This window comes from Nilaparvata lugens, chromosome X (assembly GCF_014356525.2).
Source record: "Nilaparvata lugens isolate BPH chromosome X, ASM1435652v1, whole genome shotgun sequence".
NCBI classification, from domain to species: domain Eukaryota; kingdom Metazoa; phylum Arthropoda; class Insecta; order Hemiptera; family Delphacidae; genus Nilaparvata; species Nilaparvata lugens.
In genome coordinates, this window is record NC_052518.1 from 58,182,690 (window position 1) to 58,207,196 (window position 24,507).

Here is a 24,507-nt window from a genome sequence, read left to right on the forward strand (position 1 = left end):
AATGGTTGAAACCTATATCAGGAGTTCCCCAGGGATCAGTGCTAGGCCCTCTTTTGTTTTTACTTTTCATTTTTAAAACGATCTGCCTAGTTACTTCTATCCTGCACATAGTGGTTTATGATTATGCTGATGATATGAGTTCATTATTATGGTCCAAGAGTAAAATTGATATGAAGATTAAATGTGAAATAGCATTAAAAAGCTCGACTAATGGCTCCAGGCTAACCTATTAGCACTGAATTATAATAAGTCGAAGGCTCTTGCATTCAGGTGTAACAAGAATGAAGCATTGGAGGTGAATAATCATGAGATTGAAAGAGTACATGAAGTTGAAATTCTAGGAGTTACCATAGATAGTAAACTTTCATGGAAACACCATTTAGAATGTTTGAAAAAGAAATCAAACTCTGCTGTATATGTGCTTAGGACAATGAAAAATCTGCTAGATATTCAAAATTTGAAAGAGGTCTATGTGCTTTTGAAGAATGTCATATGTGCTTTTCCATCCACATATGACATTGCATTTTGGGGTAATTCTACGGATGTCAGCCAGATCTTCAAGTTGCAGAAATGGGCGATTCGCGTTATGGTAGGAGAGTCAATAAGAACTAGTTGCAGACCCTTCTTAAGGCAATTAGAAATTCTCCCACTCCCTAGTTTATAAATGTTGGAAGCAATTTGTCTTCCCATTGAAAAAAATGAATTTGAATTCAAAATGAAGCTGGATTCGAATTGAACTTGGATCCATATGATGGATCCAAGATGGCGGACAAAAGTTTGGCCAATGACAAAGCCATAAAGGTGGCTACACACTGAAAATCCAGTATATATAGACTGGTTTATAAATTTTCTACTCACTTTATTGATATTGTTAATGCTTTGTTAAATTTATGTTATGGTTTAAATAATAAGTGGTCTGACCTGGACACTGAAACGAACGAGCAATTTGTCTTATGAGAAAAAATGAGTTTATGTTTAAGAAGGGTTTTATGATACATTCCTATGAGACAAAATACAGACATGTACTCAGGGATGGAACACATTGTACAGCTTTATATGCAAAAGGGCTAACCAGCGTGGGAATTCATCTATTCAATTCATTACCAACACATTTAATGTGTCTAACGCTTTAAAAATTGAGAGTACAGAACTGGAAGGACAGTGCTTTTATTCGATTCGGGAGTTTTTCAGTTTTTGCTTTAGTTCACAGTGATTTTTCGTAGACCTTTGAGAGTATTATATCATACAATCTGTTTTATAAATGCACAATTTGAGTTGAATAATTTAAATGATTGACAAGTCCTTATACCCCTTCAAATTTCACTCTCTTCAATGAATATAATATTTATCACCAAAGCTCATCATTTTATGCAGGTGGAAATAGAGGTGGTCCATAACAATGCCCTCATAGACCATGAAAATTAAGATACAGATTGTATTGTTATAGGTCTATAGTTTCTTACATCACCTCGATCTCCAGATTTATATATAGGTACCAAGAAACTGTTTTTGAGATACCTGGGGAAGAGACCAAGCTCCAGCATGGCAGAGAAAAGTATGGCCAGGTAAATGGCCAGAGCAGGAGCACAAAACTCAAGTACAGGGGGGGGGGGTATTTCATCAAGCCTAGCTCCTCTGCCAACATCCAGAGCTTCCAATCTGCTGAATATTAGTTGGAGTAATGCAGCAGGGTGGAACTAACTGGTTCCAACCAAAATCAAATGTCGGGACTTTAACCATGCCCTGCACAAAAATAAATGAAAAATGATCAGCAAAGAGTTCACACTTATCAACAGGAGTTGCAGCACTTTTTGTGTCCAGTCTCATAAAAGTAGGTCTGACTGATTTTCTCAATCACATGGAACCAGAAAGATATTATATTTGTCTGAACAGATTCCTCTACTCCAAGTAGATAGTTATTGTAACACCTTCTAGTCAAGACACAACATTGATCCCTCAAATTGCAAAAAACTTCATAGAGCTGAATACTACCAATTGCCTTATACTTTCTATGAGCAGTTTTCTTGGTCACAATCAATCTTCTTAATTCAATGGAGAACCACTTAGGGAAACTAGAGACATGAACCCTCCTCATGGGTATGAACCTCTTGAGCTCATATACCTACAGATATTACTGAAATGCTCCTCAGTTCTAATGCTATCATCAAAATTTGCAACTGGGTAATTCATATTCTGAAACTCCAAAAATATGGAAGCTAAATCACACTTTTGAAAATCAGTTTTGTTTTACATAGCAGGGTTGTGTCCCCCTCCTGTTCCAGGAGTATGTGATGAGTGCCTTCAAGGATGCCCGCCAGGTCGATTGTCTGTATTTAGACCTCTCAGAGGCCTTCGACTGAGTTAACCACTCTCTTCTGGTTGCCAAACTGGAGGGTTATAGGGTGCATGTGTCATTGCTGAAGTGGTTGAACAGCTATCTGAGGGACAGAACTCTGATTTTCAGAGTCATCTCCTTTCCTGACTCCATCTGGAGTCCCTCAGGGATCCCATTTGGGCCCCCTCCTCTTCAATTTGTTCATGAATGACATTAAAAGCCTCATATCATCCAAGTTTCTAATGCATGCTGATGATGTCAAGTTATTCGACAGGGTATTGCAAGGCTTAGGACATGAATCTCTGCAGGATTCTCTCAACAACCTTGAACTGTGCTGCCTTGATAATGTTAAAGCTCTGAATGTAACCAAGTGTGTTGTAATGTCTTTCAAGAGTGGACCAAGTATACTTGATTTCAGTACCCCTTGAAAGGTATTCCTTTGAGAAGAGTGTGCAGTTTCAAGGACTTTGGAGTGACTATGATTCAGTCTCTTAGCCAACAGTGTCATAACCCATGACACAGTCTCTTAGTCTCTTAGATCACTGCAAAGTCTAGATCTCTCCTTGGCTTTATATTGAAGTCCACAAGGGATTTTAGATCTCCCGAGAGTCTCTTGGTTTTGTTTAGGGCTCTTGTTCTTCCAGTGTTGGAATTTGGATCTATTATCTGGGCACCATACCATCTGTACCAGATTAACCTGCTGCTGCAGAGTGTGCAGAGACGTTTCGTGAAGATGCTGGTCTGCAGGGTCGGTTTGAACTATTGTATAACTAAGCTCCTGTAGAAGAGATTAAGGGACATTTCCATCTTCTCCTTCTGGTTCTGAGGAATTCTTTGGTTCTGAAACACAAAGACCTGGTCCTTCTCTTCAAGACAATCAATGGATACTTGGACTGGCCTGAACTTCTGGCAAGTATTGACAAGTATTGACATTGAATGCGCTCAAGGTCCATTTTCTGCAGATGCACACACAACAGCCTATGCCTATAATAGTAGGCTTTCTAGAATACTTCGCTCTGGTTGTGAGGCTGCTGCAGCTGACATTGATTTCTTTAGGGTGTCCCTGAGCTTTCTCAGGAGAACTATGAAGAGATCCCTGCTTGTGTGATTTAGGTGTTCCCTTTCTTGTTTATGCCCCTTGTGGCGAACTTCCATGGACCTTTTCACTTATACTATTGTATGTTAACTATGATACATTTTGTATTCTAATTTTTGTCTTCCAAATCATCCACATAGATGTTTTTCTAATTGACCAAAGCGAAGCTGAGGTCTTACTTTCGACTCGATCAGCTTTTGTCTGTTTGTTTGTACCACAGTTATTGTCTGATTTGGATGGAATTTGGTATGCAAGCTCTTTGAAACAAGGTGCAGAAATGTATGTGTAACGATTTTTGGTAAGACCTCCGGTTTTTTTGTAATATTAAAAAACCGTAGAATAACCACAAAAGTATCTTTGAAGATACAGCAACTCATGTTCCTACTTTTTCACAAGAGTTGTATTCATGAGCGAGATCTACTGTTTGCAGAACTACTAGTATAGGTATATTATTTATATATATTTTGCTGGTATCTGTTTTCCATGTTATTTTTATGTAAAATTGGTGCTCTACCCTTGGAAGTTGAATGAATAAATAAATAAATAGATAAATGAATAAACTTTCCTCCAACTCACAATCATCAGCTTCCTTCAAGCATTTTCTTCCAAACTCACACAAAAAATATCTGTTCATTGATCAGAATAAAACACAAACAGGAAAAAATACAGAAGCTAGTCTGATTATCTTGTTAAAGCAAGACTTATGGGCTATGAAGGTTATGTAAGCATTGATTTTGTGAGCACTTTCACACTCAAAGTTACTGTCACATTAGCATAAGTTGACATAAGCTATTGTATGTGGGTCACTAACTGAAGCATAACTGAAGATAAGTTTTTCTGTCATTCAGTTTTGTTCAAGTCAAAGAAGCATAACAGAACATATGCTTTTGTGTCATTTATTTCATCACTTGATTGTAGATACAATATCCACTTATCTTTCTAACAGCTAATGCAATAAGATGAGTATGTGTGTCACTAGATAGACCACGAAAAGTTATTCAGATAGGTCAGATAAGCTAAAAAACGGAATTTTGTAGATACACTACCATAACTCTAAACCGCAGTTTATAAAAAAATTAGAAATGCCTTATCAATGTCAAAAATCTTTCTGATAAGAAGTGTTTTCTATGAAGTGTTCTAGCCTATTCTTACCAGGAATCAAATAATTCGAGATTAACTGTGAAATATTTGAGAAAATTTGCTCACAGGTTGAACATTCAAGGAGTTAATTTCCCCAACACCGATCGTGACAAGAACATTTGTAATTCTAAATACAGATATTGTGATTCATGTTATTGCATACAACAACAAAAAGTTTTTCCCCTATTGTACAAGCATATTCCGCACAGGTAAATACCAAATCAATCCTTCAATGTTGAAAGGCAATGCAGGAAAAACACATTTTTGCTCAATTGACACCACAAATGGGAAAAACAGTTTGTTGCAACTCCTATGTCTTCTTTTGAAAGCTAAAGCACAAGTAGATGTTTTTAATTTCTGTTTTCACAGATTTACATCAAACGAATCTAAAAATTGTGACGGGAAAGCAAATTTTATAAGACATCAAGAGCTTTGTTCAAAGTTCAAGTCTCAGAGAACTTCATACCCAAAACAGGGTGAGTCAATCAAATTTAAAAAACTTGGCGCTACTTTAAAGAAAAAGTATACCATCTATACAGATTTGGAAACATTTGTGGTGAATATAGATAGTACCGAATCTGCTTCTGAGGAAGTACCTATATTCACCAGTTACACTAAGAAAATGGCACATCATATTCCATGAGGGTATTATTTTCTGGTTATTGACATATGTGAACTGAGATATCGTGTATGGCCCAGTCCTCTATAGATCAAGTAATATGAATGAAAAGATCATGGAGAAATTTCTCAAGGGAATAACAGAACTGGGGGATATATTGAGTGTGGATACAAAATGTGAAATTCCGATGGAGCATTTAAGTGAACGTCAGCAGCACAAATTTCAAAACTCTGTTAAGTGCAGCCTTTGTGATGAAGCTTTCACTGAAACAAATACAAAGGTATGCCATCATGCACATGAAAATGGAAAGTTTTAGTGAGCTGCTCATGTCTCATGTAATTTAAATACTCGTATTGACAATATGATTAGCTGTACCTCCAAAATCATAGCGGATTTGACAGCAATCTTATTCTAAAAGCTCTCAGAAAATTTAAAAAAGAAATTTCCTGCATCGCCAACACTTCTGAAAGATTTTGACAGTGGGGGAAATCAAGTTTTTAGATCCATATAAATTTTTGAATGTATCATTAGAAGTATTAGTGCAGAACTTGGTAAATAGTACAGATATGGAATCAAAGTTCAAACGTCTGTTTTCAGTATTTAATGATTCTGATGTCAAAAAAAGCATCTCCTGCTACAAAAGGGTATTTATCCTTATTCGTACATATCTTCTCCTGAAAAATTGGCAGAGACTTCTCTCCCACCAATAGAATGTTTCTATAATGACCTAAATGATACATTCTAAATGATACCCCTCTCCACCATAGAATATGAGCAAGCACAAAGAGTGTTCTCAACATTCAAGTTGAAATCTCTTGGCAAATATAATGATTTCTATCTGTGCCTAGATATCATGCTATTGGTTGAAGTCTTCAAAGAAATGAGGTCAATGATTTTATAGTTCATACGGCCTCGATGTGACTCATTTTTTTTCACTTGCTCATTTCACTTGGAATTGTATGTTAAAGTACACCAAAGTTGAGGTCGAGTTCATCACCAATCCCGATATTCATCTTATGTTCAAGTTGGGAATGTGCGGCGGTGTCTTGTTTATTGGCAAGCATTATTGTGAAGCAAATAACAAACACATCCCTGACACATATGACAATACAAAACCGATTTACTATATTATTTATATTGATGCTAATAGTCTTTACACTCATTCTATGAATCAATTCTTATAGAAAGGAAATTTCAAATTCCTCAAAGAGGAAAAAATTCGAGCACTCAACTTTAAAAATTTGGAGAGTGATTCAGAAACCAGTTATGTTATCGAATGTAATCTTAAGTACCCCAAGGAGTTCCCCCTTGCCCCAATCCACCAAATTCCACCTAGCGAATTGTTCACCAAACCAATAAGAGCAGTCAAACTCTGACTAAAAAACTCATGAACACACTTTTCAATCCAGAGAGGTACATAGTTCGTTACCTGAATTTGAAGCTGTACCTTCTACTAGGTTGACAATTAACAAAGGTACATCGCGTCATTAACTTTTCCCAATTGCCTTGGTTGAGGAACTACATTGAGTTCAATACCATAATAGGCAAGCCATGAAAAATAAATTTGAAATCTCTTTCTTCAAAGGGATGTCAAATTTTATCTATGGGAAGACTCTGCAAAGTGTTCGTCAGCATTGTAATGTTCAAATTATCACAGATGCAAAGCATCTAGATAAGTACATTTCAAATCCATCATGTAAACGCTGGCAGATAATAAGTTTGGATGTGATTGCAGTTTTCTCGCTCAAGTTGGAACTGAAAATGAATAAGCCAATCTATTCAGGTTTCTGTATCCTAGACTTGAGTGAACTGCACATGTATGATTTTTTCCACTGTAAATATTGCAAAAAATCATACCATGGCAATGCATCCAGCTTTGTATGACTGATACAGATATACTAATATACCCAATATGTGCCAGTTGATAAAAGATAACTTGGAGCTGTTTGACACTTCGAACTACCCAGCTGAGCACAAATGCTTTTCCAATGAGAGGAATAAGGTTGTAGGAAAATTTAAATTAGAGACAGCATCTAATCCTATAAGAGCATTTTCAGGCCTTTGGGCTAAGTTATATTCATTCCTTGTAAATAATGAGAAGGATGAAACTGTGAATAAATGTGTAGCAAAGGGTGTGAAGACATATGTAAAAATAGAAAACTCAGTTTTGACTTGTATAAGAAATGTTTGATTGAACAGTGCCAACATATGGCAAAATGCAATATGATGAGATTGTTCAATCATAACATGTACCAAATTGAATCTGCTAGAGTGTGTCTAAGTCCATCCAACGATAAGTACTTTATTGCAGAGAATGGAATCGATTCTCTACCATTCGGTCACTACAGAATAGCAAACACAACCTGATTGCACAGATCAGTATGTGTAACAGTGTAGTGACCAATACATCGAATTCTGTTTTAACTGTGCATGTGTCTTCACACAAAGAAAAATGAATAACATTAGAGCTAAAATAGCTACAGAGCTTCACTCTGTAGCACGTGTGATCTACCCCACAAGCAGATATGAGTTGAAGAATGAGAACAATATTTATTTCAATCTGAACTAATTGAGATGGCTAGCTTATCTAAATTCAATAAAGTATATTGTTATATTTTAGTTGCTATTCATTGTTTTACTAAGTATGCTTATTGTGTATCTTCAGAGAATAAGACTGCACAAAGTGTTTATAATGCTCTTGAACCCATCATTCGTGAAGATAAACATATGCGTTTTTCTAGACAGATTAAGCAGATGGGGAATTTGAGTATTACAATAAGTGTGTGAGAGATTTGTTAGACAAATATAATATCAAGCATTATTCTGTTTTTACTGATAAGAAGGCTAGTATCCCTGAGAGGTTTAATCATACAATCAAATCAAAAATATATTGATCTTTAACCGAATGCAGGAGTAAAAACTGGCTCAATAACTTGCAAAATATTGTAGATGATTATAACAATATAGTACACAGTTCCATTGGAATGCCACCAAAAGATGTAATTAAGAAACATTGTAAACACATTTTAGAATCACTGAACTTTGCCTTTAATAAACAATTTAAATTAAAAGTGTTGAAACCAAAATATAAGCTAGGTGACATTGTGAGAATTTTAAAAAAAACAGATATTTGATAAAAAATATCTAATGAATTGATCATCTGAGTATTTCCGAATAGTGAGCATACATCCCACAAAGGCAATCACTTACTCATTGCAAGATTTTAATAATGAATTGATACAGGGTAGATTTTACGAATATGAAATAAAAAAAACATAATTGAATGAATCGGAAAGAGAAGTTTATTTGATAGGAAAAATATTGAGATGGGATAAGGATGAACTCCTTGTGAAATAGATTGGATTTCCTCAACCATCCTTCATGAGACATGAGAACTTATTGGAGTTATATTTGTGTTGTAAATAATAATAATGTACATAGCATAGTTAGAGTAAGATCATATGTTGTAAATAATTAGAGTAAGATCATGTATAGTGAATTATGTACTTTGCATAATTATCTATTCATACATTCCATCTGTTGTAATAGCTATTGTAAATAATCATGATATAATCATTCCAATATTCTGTACATTTCATGCTTTCAAGATAAAACAACTTGAATTGGATGTGTGCTCTTCCATTTTCCATTTAGTCATAGACAAGTGTGAAAGAGACTGTTAGAATGATAACAGAGTGGAAAAGAAGAATGTCTGGTACATGTCTGCTTGTCTGGAACTTGAATGGTTGACTGCATGTGTGTGTGTCTGCGTGTGTGACCTACAAATTAATGCTCCACTAGTGACTGAAAAACGTGGGCGAGCTGCCCATTGTGAATTTTGATAAGATTATTACACAAGAGGATAACCCACCTGGTGTAAGAACAGTATTTTATTGCCACATGATGCTAGAATTCTTATCTAGGACCATCTGCATGTGGTAAAACAAATGTATTGTTCAACCTGATCTTTTCAAAGAATGGTCTGAGATTTAGGAATGTATATTCAAATACTAAAAGCCAATATCAAAACAAGTACTTGTTTTTAAGAAAAGTCTTTTAAAAAATGAAAGGTATTGAATTTCATGTGAATGATAACAGTGATAACATTGCACACCTGAACAAAATACTGCAATATTTTTCAGTTATATTTGACAATTAACAACTCAGTCATATACCTCAAATAAGGGATTATTTTACTATGGGTTAACATCATAATATTGATATGGCATATTTAATTCAAAGTTATGGTGCTACACAGGAGCATTTCACCAGAGACAATGCAAATATCATTGTTATTTTCAAAACAGATCTATTGAATCTCAAATTAATACACAGAGACTATGTAGGTGAAGATATGTGCATCAGAGATTCCAGTAAAATGCGTTCAATGTGTGGAATTCTAATACACAAAGTTTTGTAGTTATTATGACTGAATGTGCAGCTAATAAGGGCAAGTATAGAGAGGGTCTGGATACCTCTATTGACATTCAGTAGAGAGTGAGTAGCAGTGAAAGAATGCTGATGTCTTGCAGAAGACAGAAAGTGAGCACAGCTCTAATCGATAAGATTAAGAAATTGAGGAAGATTATTGGAGACAAACATAGAAGCATTGTGAATTTTGAAAAGCAATCTGACGATTACAGAGAAATACTTTTTAAACTGATTATCACACCTCTACTTGAAATGGGAAAAAACTAAATCTTCTCACCAAGCTGATAAGAGTTTTATACCAAAAAAGGAGGAAAAGGATGAACAAGAAGAAGAAGAAGAAGAAGGTATGACTGTAGAAGAGGAAGGAGAAGAAGATGGAGCAGAGGAGCATGACAATGATACAAGCTCTCTATCAATCAAACATTCAGCAGATGATGATTCAATGAATCAGTCCTCCTTTTTTAATTCAACTCGATTTTCGCATAACAATAGTTTAAATCATTCTCGGAAGAAAAATGACATACTAGATCACGACAATGACATACATTTGAGAACGTTTCATGCAGAAAAATTGGATAATTCAATTGGTTAAGGAATTTCCTACAATCCCGCCTTGGATAAATATTAAATGGGTGAGTATAATGTTATTTTTGATGATAATTTTATCAGAATCGATATGTAAAACTTTCAAATAACACATGGATTATCAGAGCTGTTGTTCGCTTGAAGACCAATTGATAGTATTCATAATTATTATAAGGATTTGGAAAAGTACAAGTGCATTTCAATGCTTACAAAAATTCATTTGGATTGTAGGGGATATGTCAAATGCAATAACTCATTCAAGTCATACTTGATCCAAAAATTATTTCCCAAAAGAAAATTAGGTAGAAAGAAGGGATCAGGCTTATTTAAATTTGCAAAAAATACTTCTAGCAATAGAATTTATCAGATGTCTCCATCCCCACCATTTTCGCAGATGAAGCAATCAGGTTAATATTGAAAACAAATACTTTTTTAAAGTATAAGTGTTTGCTATGTCTTTTCCATGTTGACTGTAGGACGGCAGGAGAATGATTTGTGCTTTTCGAATTTGTTGAATTCTAACATTTGAAAATAGGAATTTTTGATTATATATTTATATATACACAACGAATAACTTTCTTTCTACTAGTTGTAACCTATGATAAATTTTAACTTTGTTCGAATAAATCTAAAACGTTACCTTTTTGTAAGTTATGAAATTCGGCTTGTCTCACCGTTTGTGATGTATGGTTGTTGAAGTAATTTACAGTATACAAATTAACGCATCACTAAATTAATAGAAAATTAATTAATTAATCACGTTCCTCAATTTGAATATTTCGAATTACTAGGTTCAATTTTTTAAATTGGAGGTGCCCAGTTCCCAGACCGTCGACAGGAACACTGCAATGTTGTGTTCAATTGGTATCATCTGATGGTAGACCAAGAATTAAACATTTATTTTGAAGTTGAATCAGTAAACTCTTTTTGAGAAAAAATGATATTTTAATGATGTGTAAAGATTCTATTGAGAACAAGAGTAAGTTATAAAAATGTTCAATCATCATGAACTTCAATTAAAATATTTTTGGAAATTATTTAAAAGTTTGCTATCTATTAATATATAAATCTATTAATATATATTTTTTTATTTTGGTGTTCAATTTATTCTGCAACATTTTAGAAGAAGAGCAGAACTTCTTATGCTATTTATTGTATTTTAAGGCTAGGCCCACTGTTCTCTGTCTTACTTATAAGAAAAATCTGTGTGCTTCATCTCACTCCCATGGAGATTTTAATGCGGTTAAAATTTAAGTTAAGATTCATTGAAGTACGATTCCAGATTATTTCAAACATTTTCAACTGTTTTCAAACATTTGGATGTTTGTTAAAAATCTCATAGTTCATGACAACACACTTGACTATTAAATATTTTTTCTTAAATTACTTTCCCAGACATAGAGATGCAGCTGTATGACTAACAAGATCTACGGTTCTGCGAACTATGGCCAGATCTAGGAGGGCGATTCAGCCCAAAACGCCACAATCCATCGAAGAGATGCGGGCGTCTCTTCAGGAAGATCGCTTTGCCAACCTTCGTCGAACGAGAGATGGACAGAGTGACTTCTTTGTGGCAGAAATGGGAGGCGGAACAATTGGGTTTGCCAGCAGGAGACTGGTTGATGCGATTGTCCACCTGGGTCAGGCGAACCACATGTTCCTTGATGGAAGTCGTCCCTAGAAGCCCAGGAGGCCTGGTACAGCTGTTCACTGTATACCTATTGTACATGGATGTCGTAAGTAAAATTTAAACATTTTTAGGACTTAATATTTACTCTTTAGGCTCGCAAATGAAAATTTTTTTTCGATAACAAACTCTAGATCAACTAATAGGATTAACAAAATAAATATAATATTGGAAAATGAAGATTCTAGTTGTAAATAATTGAAATGAGGAGGATTTGAAGTTATCAATATAATATCAAAGCTGTGCCAAGCTATATAGTTATTAATATCGTAGTTTGTAATGGAAATTTCTCAACCATTACAAAGTAATTATAAATGCGAAAGTTTCGAAAGAGAATAGGCACTAGGGAAATTAAGTAGTATTTATATAAAAATAATAGAATATAACGTTTGAATTATAAATATTGATGTATAATGTACTTCTGCTTTTTTTGCAGCTCACGATTTTTTGAGTTGCGGTCGCATTTCGAACATTGATGTACATCCTTGGAGAAGAATGTTCAACATTGATATCTCTGCAAGGAGCATTGAGTATCAATGTTTAAAACGCGTCTGCATATAACAAATTCATAAGTGAGCTGCAAAGCAAGCCAAAGTATATTATTTATTAATATTTAGTACAGCAGTTTCAAGAAGTAAGGATTACCTCAACAATCATGTATTCATTATCCTCTATCATTTAAACAGAAAATTTTTAAATATTTTAGGAAGAATGTAGAGGAGCGATCATCTGCTATAAACATTTCTGATCTATGAATCTTTGAATTTGGCAAATGAGAGATACTCTTGAAGTATAAGTGTGGAGGGTCAGGACGGGTAGGTCTACATTGGAAATTACCTTCAATAATTTTTATAGCAAGATTGTGAGTGTGTAATCTTGTAAAACTTAAGAATATTATAAAAATAGTTCAGAATTGAGAAGGTTTTCAAATTGAAATTCTTCATCATAAAAATTAATGGTAAAAATTCACCATAATGCATTTGAATTCCTTATTTGAATTGACATTCTTCTTCCAAACCGTACATTCTGTTTAAACTATGATAAGCAGTGGTTCTTCAGCAATGTGAAAATTTTTTTGGAATATAAACGACATAGTTTTGAATATCCTTGGATATTTGTAGTGTCTCATTATATTAACAATAATTATTGTGAGCTGTTTGGTTGAAACCGGTAGAGCACTAGCAAAAATTACTAGATTTATAATACTGTACATGTTTAAGTTTTGTACACAAAGAAATTCCCGACTGAAACAGGTTTATCTCTTCCATCAGATTCTATTAATGAGCATAAAGTAATAGATAATAATTTTTTTTTTTCAGGTATTCCCAATCGCCTACTTCGTGATGACCTCATGAACTGCAGAATCGTATTTACCAATTCTGCAATTCGTGAGACAACACCTAGTTACGTGGAGAGTGGAGTTCATCACCACAGACTTTGAGGCGGGCCTTGTGAATGTGGTAATGCAGGTGTTCCCCGAGGCGCGACAACATGGGTGCTGGTTTCATTTTTGCTATGTAAGTATTTGAATACAGTGGTGCTGCTTAACCCTACATTGGTCGAAGTCAAATGAGTCACATAGTTGGTCGACGGTGAGCGCAGCGCTCACCGTCAATTTTTGCAATCATATTTTCAATTTCACAATTTTGCATGGAAAACTACTTTTATAATAGAACCTCAATATTCATAGCACAAAAAATTTATTTTACATCAAAATAAGTCATAGAAATAGTAGTTTGATGATATTATTACAATAAAAGCATAAAAATTGCACTTATAAAAATTTATATTTTTCAAATAGAACCATTGTCTTGTCTCTCTCCATGTAATGTGAACATTGCCTAGTCTGAGTCAGATCTATTCTCAGTGAAATTTTTCTTACACTGCATGCACAATGTTACAGTGTGTTCCCCACACACTGGCGTCTCACAGTTAGCACACCAAGCTTTGGTCAGTCTATTTTTCTTCTTAGGACAAAATCCACATTTTACACGATCAGTATTGTGAACAGCTCGCTCTGGTGTTTCAGATGGAATTCTCAAGTATTCACGAATTTTCAATCTGAGATCAGTTTGTAAGCCATTCATTGAAGCTCTAAGAGTCATGTGGGGCTTGATGAGTTCTAGCGCCAAATTTTTGAGAACTTTCCTCCTGGTGAGTTTCTCCCCTGTGTTGGAGTGAAGAATTATTTGGGCATTAATTCCCTCAATGTCCATCAGAGAGTAGAAGATACGAAGAGGCCATCAAAACGAAACTCGTGCAACACTGTATTCTCCTTTCATACTGTCAACCAAATCAACACCTCCCTTTGTGATGTTATAGAATGTTATAACTTTTAGTTTCTTCATGTCACCGGTGTCCTCATCAATCTCATCAGAATCATGCTTGATATCAGTATCACATTCCTATATTTTTTTGGGATGTAGGATAATATCATGGATTGTTCACCAAAAGCAAACAAGGTACTTTTGACAGGTCTGTGTCTTGTGTTCACAAGCTCTGGGGGCAATTCTCGTTTGTTTTTTTTCAGTGTAGCCACCACTGTCAACTTGTTTTCAGTTACTAGTTCATTTACCACTGGTATGGAAGCAAACCAATAATCCATGGTAATGTTACACCCAGAACCATGAATCGGTGCTGTCAATCTCTTCACCACTGCATGAGGCCTGTTGTCAATTGAAAAAGGTCCTTCTGGCTGGGTACCACAATACAATTCTAAATTGTATGTGTATGTTGTCTTAGCATCAACCAAAGCAAACATCTTGAGTCCGTATTTTGCTGGTTTTTTGGGCATATACTGCCTGAAAGAGCATCTTCTCCTAAATGATTCCAGCATTTCATCCAATGTCACATACTCACTCACATTATAGTTTCCCATACAACGTTCCACAAATCCTTCAAAAACATTTCTGATAGGTGCTAGCTTGTCCAATTTCCTTCTGGTTGTTCTGGTGGTTTCATCATCAAAACAAAGAGCACATAGCAATAGATAGAAGCGTCTGTAGGTCATAACCAAACGAAATATTTTAGGTGCAGTTCCATCATTAGCCCACAAGTCCATAAGATTGATGTGTGATGACTTCAAAACTCCTGCCAAGTAGAGGAGACCAACAAGAGCCTTGATTTCTTCAAAATTGGTATTGACAACATCAGACTCCTTTTGTGTGATGAGTTATTTCCTGAAGAACCACATCTGGGAAAAAGAGACTCCAAGCATCTTTTATTGTTTTACAATTTTTTGCACCTCCCTTCACACCTGGTTGATGCAAAATAATGTTCCTAGCTAACCTCCGTCTTTGTTGATGGCGTGGATGAACATTCCAAATTGTAGTTTTGTCCTTGCCTGTATAAACTGGCCCATCATGAATATCTTCTTCACTGTCTTCAATAGATTGTTCACTATTGGAGTCGTGTTCACTGTTGTGTGTAGCATCTTCTTCCTGATCAGAAGACAAATATCCATCTAAAAGTGGATAATTTTCATCAGTGTCTTCCTGCAGCCACAGAGCTATCTGCTCCTCATTCATTGTATATCACTATAAACTAGTCCTAAATACTCTAACACCAACACTACAAACTCCGTAGTACTCTCTAGTAAGCAATAAACTTGAAAAATGAGCCAATAAGAGTGAGTTTGTAAAAAAAAAACAATAACATCAATTGTCGATGGGTGAGCGCTGTGCTCACTAGATTGTACCTGTGTGACAATCAACCATCTAGACACAACTGAGTCAGAAATGGAGGAATGGCTGAACGGCTATCCCCTCTATACATCCTAGAACGCAGCTAGCTGAAGATTCAAGTCAGTGCAGCCAACCTCTGTAAAACTATACCAAAAATGATATGAAAGTGAGTGCTGTGCTCACTCATCGACCAATGGAGGGTTAAGTCCAATATTCTGGTCATAGGTATAGAGTGTCAAAGAAAATATTATTCATATCTAAATCTCTTCCAATATGAATTACATGTCACTTGTTTCAGATGTTTATAATACCTATAGAAAATGCATGTACAGAGGGGCACATACAAGGTAAACATTCTTCAACAGTGAATATCCTTTCTCCTTTGTCCACTCTCGAATGCAAAATTTCATCAAAACTTTACATATACATAATTCATTGATGCATAATTAAAAAAATTCTGCAAGATACCACGAGAATAAATTGACACATCAAGCCGTAAATGCAGTAGCCTACATACAGACAAACAAAAGAAAGCTGAGTCAAAACACAAACATTTTTAGACAAATTAAAGTTGTTCTACAGTAGTTTTCAATAGTTTTAGGATATATCATAATAACTTTCAATGAAGTGCACAATATAAAAAGAATATGTAACTGTTGTATCCTTAGGTTTTTTAATAATAAACTAACTCATTGATAGGAAATTATATCACTTTATTTCTTCAGGAAATTATATCACTTTATTTCTTCTTTACTCTTGTCATAATAACTCCGTGTTGTATATAGCCATATGAATCGAATCGTCGGCCAGTGCCTTCTTAATCAGTAATCGGAAGGTATATGGCATCTTCCCCCTTATCTTACAAGTTCAAACATACTGGCCTCTTTATTTCTCTGCCTGATCGACGTGGTGGCTCTGGCAGGACTGGTTCAGGGGCTGCGTCTACAGGTTGTTGCTGTGCTGCATCTACAGGTTGTGGCTGTATCTCCACCGCTACCGCTGACTGCTGTTCCACGCCCTGGCTGCTTTCTGCCTGCTGCATTCCTGGTGGCTGAGTCACTTGGCGTGCCAACACTGGCCGATTCAAGTTGGCAGGCGAATCCTCCTCAGCTCCTGCCCCCACTGCTCTGATTTGATCCGCATGGCGTCGCCACAACTGCCCCTCCACTAATAGTGTGTAGTTCAAATCCCCATCCCTGTTGACTACTCTTCCAATTTTCCATTTTTTGTCAGGTGATGAATAATTACATGTTGCAACCTTTTGTCCCTCATAAAAGGTTCGCAGGAATCCGCTGCTCTTGAGGTTATCTTGTGCAGTCTTTATGATGTCAGGATGCAGGATATCTAGTCGCGATCGTATTTCACAATTGAGGAACCACTTTGCAGGTGATTCAGTAGTGGTGACATTTGGTGCCCGGCGATATGTGAACAGGAATGTATTTAGCTGCTGTTGGATGGAACCATTGTATGTCTTTAATGCCCAAAGTCCTTGTTTCAGTGTAAAAACAATCTCTCAGCTTGGCCATTTGATGCAGGGTGGAAAGGTGCTGATGTAATGTGTTTTATTCCATACAGTTTTATGAAGTGTTGAAAGTCTGCACATGTGAATGCACTGGCATTGTCAGAAACTAAGGTGCAAGGGAGGCCATATCTACAAAAGAGTTCTTCCAAGATCAGGATAGCAGAACGAGCTGAAGTGTTATTCACAATCTCCACTTTGATCCAATTTGAGTGTGCATCCACTACTATAAAGAAGATGTGACCCATGAATGGTCCTGCAAAATCCACATGTATTCTTTCCCATGTGTGAGAAGGATATTCCCAGAAGTGTGTTTGAACCTTCCCTGGATTATTTTGTGTGTTAATACAGTTGGAACAGTTGTTGCATGTATTTTCAATGTCCTCATTAATGTTTGGCCAATACACAAGTGAACGAGCCAAGGCTTTAATTTTCTGTATTCCCAGATGACCACTGTGGAGTTCTTGGAGAATGAGCCCCCGATATTTTTATGGAATGTAGACTCTGCTGCCACAAAATATGACTCCATTGTAAAGTGACATAGAATGAGTATTTGCTCCCACAGATACTCCTCTCTGTAATTCATCCAGTATTTCTAGTAGATTTGGGTCTTCCCGTGTTCCTTTCCTAATGTCATGTCATGTAACTGGTGGGGTGTTGATTTGTTCGAGTTGGAATAATGATATTTCATCAAGGTGGTTTTCTTCCTCCTGGAATAATTCTTGTGAAGATGCTGGTAGACGGGACAGGAAGTCAGCATTGCCATGCTGTTCTGATGGTACATATTGGATATTAAACTGAAACATTTGAAGGTAGAGTGCATAATGTAAAAGTCGTGTAGCACTTAGAACAGGTAGTCAATTTTTGTTTCCAAAAATATGTATGACAGGTCTATGGTCAGTCTTCAAGGTGAACTCTCTGCCATAGATGTAGTTGAAGAACTTTCCCACTCCCCATTTGATTGCCAAGGCCTCCTTGTCTAATTGCGAATAATTCCTTTAACTCTTATTGAAAGTGCTTGATGTGAAAGCAATTGGTATTTCTCCATCTTGTATCTCATGAGAAAGGACAGCTCCCAATCCAATTGGTGATGCATCCACAGAGAGTATCAAAAATAGATCTGGATTGTAGTGTACAAGAATTCTGTCAGATACAATTTCTTCCTTTACTCTTCTCATACTTCTATCTTCAATCTCAGTCCACTTGAATACTGTATCATTTTTCAACAAATTGTACAGTGGCTCAGCAATTGTGGACAAGTTTTCCACAAATCGAGAATAAAATGAAACCATTCCTAAGAATGCCTCTAATTCTTTTTGTCTGACGGTGTCTTGCAGTTCAAAATAGCATCTGTCTTGTCAGATGTCTTCCTAAGTCCTTTACAGTCAATTATGTATCCAAAGTACTTCACCTCTCTTTGCATAAACTTAAATTTTTCTTCATTCAGTCTGATATCATTTTCATCTTGTTTCTTTAGAACTACTTCTAAACGTTCTAGGTGTTCCCTATCTGAGCTGCCTGTAATGATTATATCATCATGTACCACACAGACACCTGAAATCTGACCTATAACTCCTTCAATATATGATCGCCACACAGCAGGGACAGAGCTAATGCCATACATCAATCGATTTACTGCATACAGTCCTTTGTGGGTATTTATGGTGAGTATTTGTGAAGTACTGTCAGTAACTGGGATGTGTAGGAATGCTGTTTTTATGTCCAATGTAGTGAACAATTTCCCTCCAGCCAATTTAGCAAAGACACATTCATAACCAGGAAAAGGGTGTTGTGGAATAAACATATGTGGGTTCACTGTAATTTTATAATCTGCACAGAGACATATGTCTCCATTGGGCTTCACAACTGGAACCACTGGGGTGGCCCAGTCAGAGAATTGAATTTTACTTATAATACCTTCTGTCTCAAGTCTGTGTATTTCACATTCAATCTGTGACTGAAGAGCAAAGGGAACTGGTCTTGCATGCTTGAAGATGGGTTGGACATCATCCTTTAGTTCAATATTGTAAGTGTAATCTTTTGCAACTCCAACAGTCTTTTTGAATAAATTCGTGTATGCAGTCAATAGTTTGTTCAAGTCTGGGTTGTTTGTGAATTCAAGATTTTTTATTCTTTGGTACTCAGGGAGAATATTAAGGGCATTTATCCAATCTCTACCCACTATTGAGCTGCAGTCCTCTTTTGTGATGTATAGTTTAAGTGTTTCCAATTTGTTGTTGTAGCTGGCATGCACATAAATAGCTCCTAGCGGATGTATTTCTGTATTTCCATAGGTTCGGAAAATTGTGCTAGTGGGCAAAATTTTTCTGCTACCTTTACTAGGGATGCTTTTGAGTGTTTTATTACTGATCACAGTAGCTCCACTTCCAGTATCCAATTCCATTGGAGTATCGTGGCCATTGATTTGTACAGTGACTATAACTGGCGGAGGGTTACTGATACTGGATTCTATGTTGTAGATAGGCACTTCTTGTTTATCATCGTGTGTCTCACAGTCATCCAAAACTGAAGTTTCATCTTGATTGTCAACATTTGTTGCATGGCAGACATCAAGAACATTGTTGTGTTTTGTATTTTGTGGTTTTGTGTTTTTGCGTTTCCTTACAAGGCAGACATCAACAACATGGTTGTCTCATTTGCAATACGAACAGAATATTTTTTGTGGAGGATTTTGCAATGTGAGTTGACTCTCCACACCGATAGCACTTTCGTTGCCCTGATTCTATGCTGTTCACTGGAATTTGCATGAAACTGCTTTTAGTATTATCAAGGATACTCTGTGTGCCCATTGATGCCTTTTCAATCGCTAAGGCAATCTCTACTGTTTTCTCCAGAGTAATATCATCCTCCTCAAAAAGTCTATCTAAAATTGATTTTGAACTTAGGCCACTAACAAAGATGTCTCTCAGCATTGTTGACAATGTATCATTATTGTATTCACATGGGACAGCTAACTTATGCAGCTCAGACAAATAAATGCATATTGATTCACCATCTTGTTGTTTACGATTGATAAACGTATGCTGAGCTGGAATAACTAATGGTGCAGGGCTTAAATGATTTTTCAACAGTGTTTTTAAATCGTTAAAAGTCTTGGATGCAACTGTCTCTGGGTATAATAGAGTTTTCAGGAGACTGAAAAGTTTTGGTCCAATTAGCGGAATAAAACACTAAACCTTTTTATTGTATGGTACATTTTGAACCTCAAAGTAGGCAGCTAACCTATCAGTGTATGAGTCAAAGTCTTCCAAAGACTCATCAAACCTGTGAAATGGAATTCCACTTACCGCTTTTTCACGATTGTCACTGGCATTCATATTTATTAACGTTTGAGTCAATTCACTTTGTCTAGTAACTAATGTAAGTAAAGTCTGAATAGAAGATTCCAAATGTTCAATTTCGCTCATATTGACGTTGTAGTAGTTTAGCATACCGTATTACGGTACTCAATATCCAATACTCACGTAATGTAGGTTACTTATCTCTCGACTGTGCCATTCTGTTGTATCCTTAGGTTTTTTTAATAATAAACTAACTCATTGGTAGGAAATTATATCACTTTATTTCTTCTCTACTCTTGTCATAATAACTTCATGTTGTACATAGCCATATGAATCGAATCATCGGCCAGTGCCTTCTTAATCAGTAATTGGAAGGTATATGACAGTAACACACAGGGCATTCTATTTTACAGGCAATTTGGAGAAAGATGCGTCGGATAGCAGGTCTAGCTCAGCTATGCCGCGATGACCATTAAGTAATGCAGGTCGTTAAAATGGTGATGGTGCTGGCGCACTTACCAGCCGATAACGCCCCGAACGATCCCAATGTGCCTCAAAATTGCACAATTGCTGATGGCCTGGTTGCCATCAGTAACTACATCAACGAGGCACAAATGGATATCCGATTGCAGGAGCTAATCGGATATGTTCGGAGATATTGGTTGGGAAGAGTAGGTGCGGCTAGCATCTCCAACTTTGGCATGGCAAGGAGGACCAACAATGACCTGGAGGGTTTCCACTCAAGATTGCTTGCCAATCTTGGGTCGCATCAAAATATTTGGAGATTTGTCAGTGAGTAATTGGAAAACATAAGCACATAGTTTTATTGCAAATCACTTCTTCAAATCCTTATACTTTGACTAACAGTCACAATACATTTGAAAAGTAATTAGCTGTTAAAAATAGGTTATGTGGGTTGAAATGTTGTGGTGTTTCACTATAGTATATGAAGATGGAACACTTATTTTGTCAATATCACCTCTATTTATAAAAATATTAACTTAATCAGGACCTCACATCCTCAGTTCCACTAATGGCAAACACCTTGAAGAGATATAGACCCACAATGCCTATGCCTTTCCAATGATAGCTCTTACTTGAAATTGAAGGCCACCATTGGGGTATTTTAGCACAAGATATTATATAAATAATATTTGTAATACTATAGATCACAAAGGCATTGGTGACATTGGTATGTAATAATCTTATGGGTTGCTCCCTCAATGGTGGATTTCAATTCCAAGTACGACACTAGCGCTGCATGTGAGTCTATGCATCTTTAAGGTCTTTGACTAATGGTCATTGAAAAATTATGTTAAATAGATTGAGTCGACTCCATACATGTGACATTCTTTACCATATGTCACCGACCATACAATCACCTTTGTACTATTCATTGCCATATGTAGTTGAAGCTTATTTGTATTATTTGTGCGCGAATAACATAAGTATATGAGTGCCAAGCACAATGTTATGAAATAGAAGTACTTTATACTTTTCATCATTCCGCTATGTCATTTCGTTAGAAGTTTGTATAACAGATTTTTTGTTGCTTCCCAGACTGGCTTCAAGACATTGAGCAGGAAAGTTTTGATGACTTTGAAAGAGCCAACCTGCACAATGTCAATGTAAGGCGGAGAAGAGGTGAGCAGCTGACTACCTCAATCAGGTGGAGCCTCATTGAGCTAGTCAATCAAAGAATACCATTAATCCACTTTTTGCGGACGGTGTTGCACACTGCTGATGGATTGATGGGTGTTCTTGATCCTGCTGACCAGGACGAAGACGCTGAGGCGAAATTTGGAGGTGGGGTTTTGACAGAATTTCATCCAACCAATCAAATTAATATTTGTACCTTCTACTATATATTAACCCTCCAGAGACACACTGGGGTGTATCACACCCCAAGCACTCCTGTTTTAACTACTACAGTGTTTGTATTAACGGAGGGAAATTTTATCACCATTGTAAATTAGGTTGGTAGTCTTGACTTCACTCCTCAATACCGGTTTGTGTCAGTTCTGCTATCGGCTATGAACAACAACCAGTCAAAGTTCTGTTGGGGTGTCTCACACCCCAGTGTGTCATCCGTGTTGCAGTTGTGGGATTCTCACACCCCAGTGTGTTGTTGGTGTTTGCATTTTTCAGTAACTTTTGCTCATCATCTCAAGTCGAAATGGAAGTGGGAAGTGAAGAAATAAGAAATTTTCTTGCTGATAGTGATGACAGTGACATTGGTAGCTTATTTGGCGGAGATGATAGTGATGAAGACCCTGATTTTGTACTTGAACATTCTGATAAATCTGATGAAGAAGATCCTGATGAAGATGCAGTACTTGAACAAAATGATGGAGGAGGAGATGAATCACCTTCTACTGGACCTGGACTTCTACATGCTGCTGTGCCTCATAAGCATATTAGACGTGTGAATGCTTCTTATGGAAAAAATGGACATTTGTGGAGTCTTACTGAACCAGAGAGAAGAGGCCGACCTTTAGCTAGAAATATAGTGACACATCTACCTGGGGCTAGAGGGCAGGCGAGAAATGTGAGTACACCTTTGGAATTTTGGAAGCTACTTATTGATCAGACTATCATTTCAGAAATAAGAACTTTCACGAACTTTGAAACAAACGAAAAATCCAAGAGAAACAAGCGAAACAAAGCTATCAAAGAGAGACTGATGATAATGAACTATTAGCATTTTTAGGGCTGCTTTATCTTTCTGGAGTACAGAGAAATTGTCACAGAAATCTTGAAGAACTTTGGTCTGTAACATTTGGTAGCTCTATTTATCAAACAACAATGTCTTTGAACAGGTTCAGATTTTTAGGAGTCTGTCTGAGATTTGATGACAAACAGACTAGGCAGGCAAGAAAAGAAGCTGACAAATTTGCGCCAATCCGTGATGTTTGGGGAAAATTTGTTGAAAATTCCAAATCTCTCTATTCTCCATCAGAATATTGTACTATTGACGAACAACTTCTTGGATTTAGAGGTCGCTGTTCATTCAGAGTTTACATGCGAAGCAAACCAGACAAATATGGTCTGAAGAAATTAATGATGAATGATTCGAAAACATACTACATGATAAATGCAATCCCATATGCTGGTGAACTAACACCTCCTAACAAATAAAATATTCCATCCTACTATGATTCAACCTATACATGGATCCAACAGCAACATCACTGTAGACAATTGGTTTTCGTCCATTCCATTGTTTCACAAAATGCTTCAAGACCATAAATTGACTATGGTTGGAACATTGCGCTCCAATAAGCCAGAAAAACCTCCATCGTTCATAGCTAAGAAAGCTGTAAATTCATCATTGTTTGCTTTTGATGCCCATTGTATGCTATCTTCTCACTGCCCTAGAAAGAATAAGAATGTATTACTCTTGTCAACTATGCACTCAACAAAAGAAATTGATACCAATAAACCTTCAGCTATAATGTTTTATAACAGTACTAAAGGAGGTACAGACTCATTTGATCAGCTCTGTCATTCCTATTCAGTGAGTCGAGTTTGTAAGCGATGGCCATTACAAATCTGGTATGGCATTATAGACCAGAGTGCTATCAATGCATTTGTATTGTACAATTTGAAAGCTGAAAACTCAAAAATGAAGAGAAGAGTATTCCTGATGCAGCTGGCTTTGGAAATGGTGAAACCATTACTATAAGAAAGGTTAGAAGTGACCACCCTCCGCCGCAGTCTTCATATTTCAATTTGCGAGATACTGGGAGTTCCTATTCATCAGCCAACAGAACCAGAAGCTGAGCTGGACCAAAAACAGAGAAGATGTGCCTCCTGTCCACGTAGTAAGGACAGAAAGACGAAGAATTCCTGCACTTCTTGTAAGAGGCACATCTGCGAGGACCACAGGGTGCTTCAATGCTATGAGTGCATTGAATGAAAAATTGCCTCCAGACACTTGTCAGTATAAGAAAAACTATTCATTTTTCATCCTATATTGTAATTTTTCTTGTTAATACATTCCTTTATCAATAAATTGCATCATTTATTTGAACCTGTTACATTGAATTTTTTTTTATTTTTCAATATTTTGTGAAACTTGACAGAGCATGAAAAAAATTGTTATCTAAA

At 36.3% G+C, this 24,507-nt stretch overlaps 1 protein-coding gene across 1 annotated transcript; it reads right to left on the reverse strand.

The window, feature by feature from the left end:
* Positions 1 to 16,435: 16,435 nt before the first annotated feature.
* Positions 16,436 to 20,433, reverse strand: LOC111058105. Its single transcript, XM_022345603.1, has 2 exons — positions 20,404 to 20,433; positions 16,436 to 17,023 (listed from the first exon to the last, which is right to left on the reverse strand). The coding sequence occupies exons 1-2, from the start codon at positions 20,431 to 20,433 to the stop codon at positions 16,436 to 16,438; spliced, it is 618 nt and encodes a 205-aa protein (XP_022201295.1).
* Positions 20,434 to 24,507: the final 4,074 nt, after the last annotated feature.

Coding starts and splice junctions, on each gene's coding strand:
- LOC111058105 (XM_022345603.1), bottom strand. CDS start 20,433: ATGAATGCCAGTGACAATCGTGAAAAAGCG. Junction 17,024..20,403: donor GTGACAATCGTGAAAAAGCG/GTAAGTGGAATT, acceptor TCCATCCAACAG/CAGCTAAATACATTCCTGTT.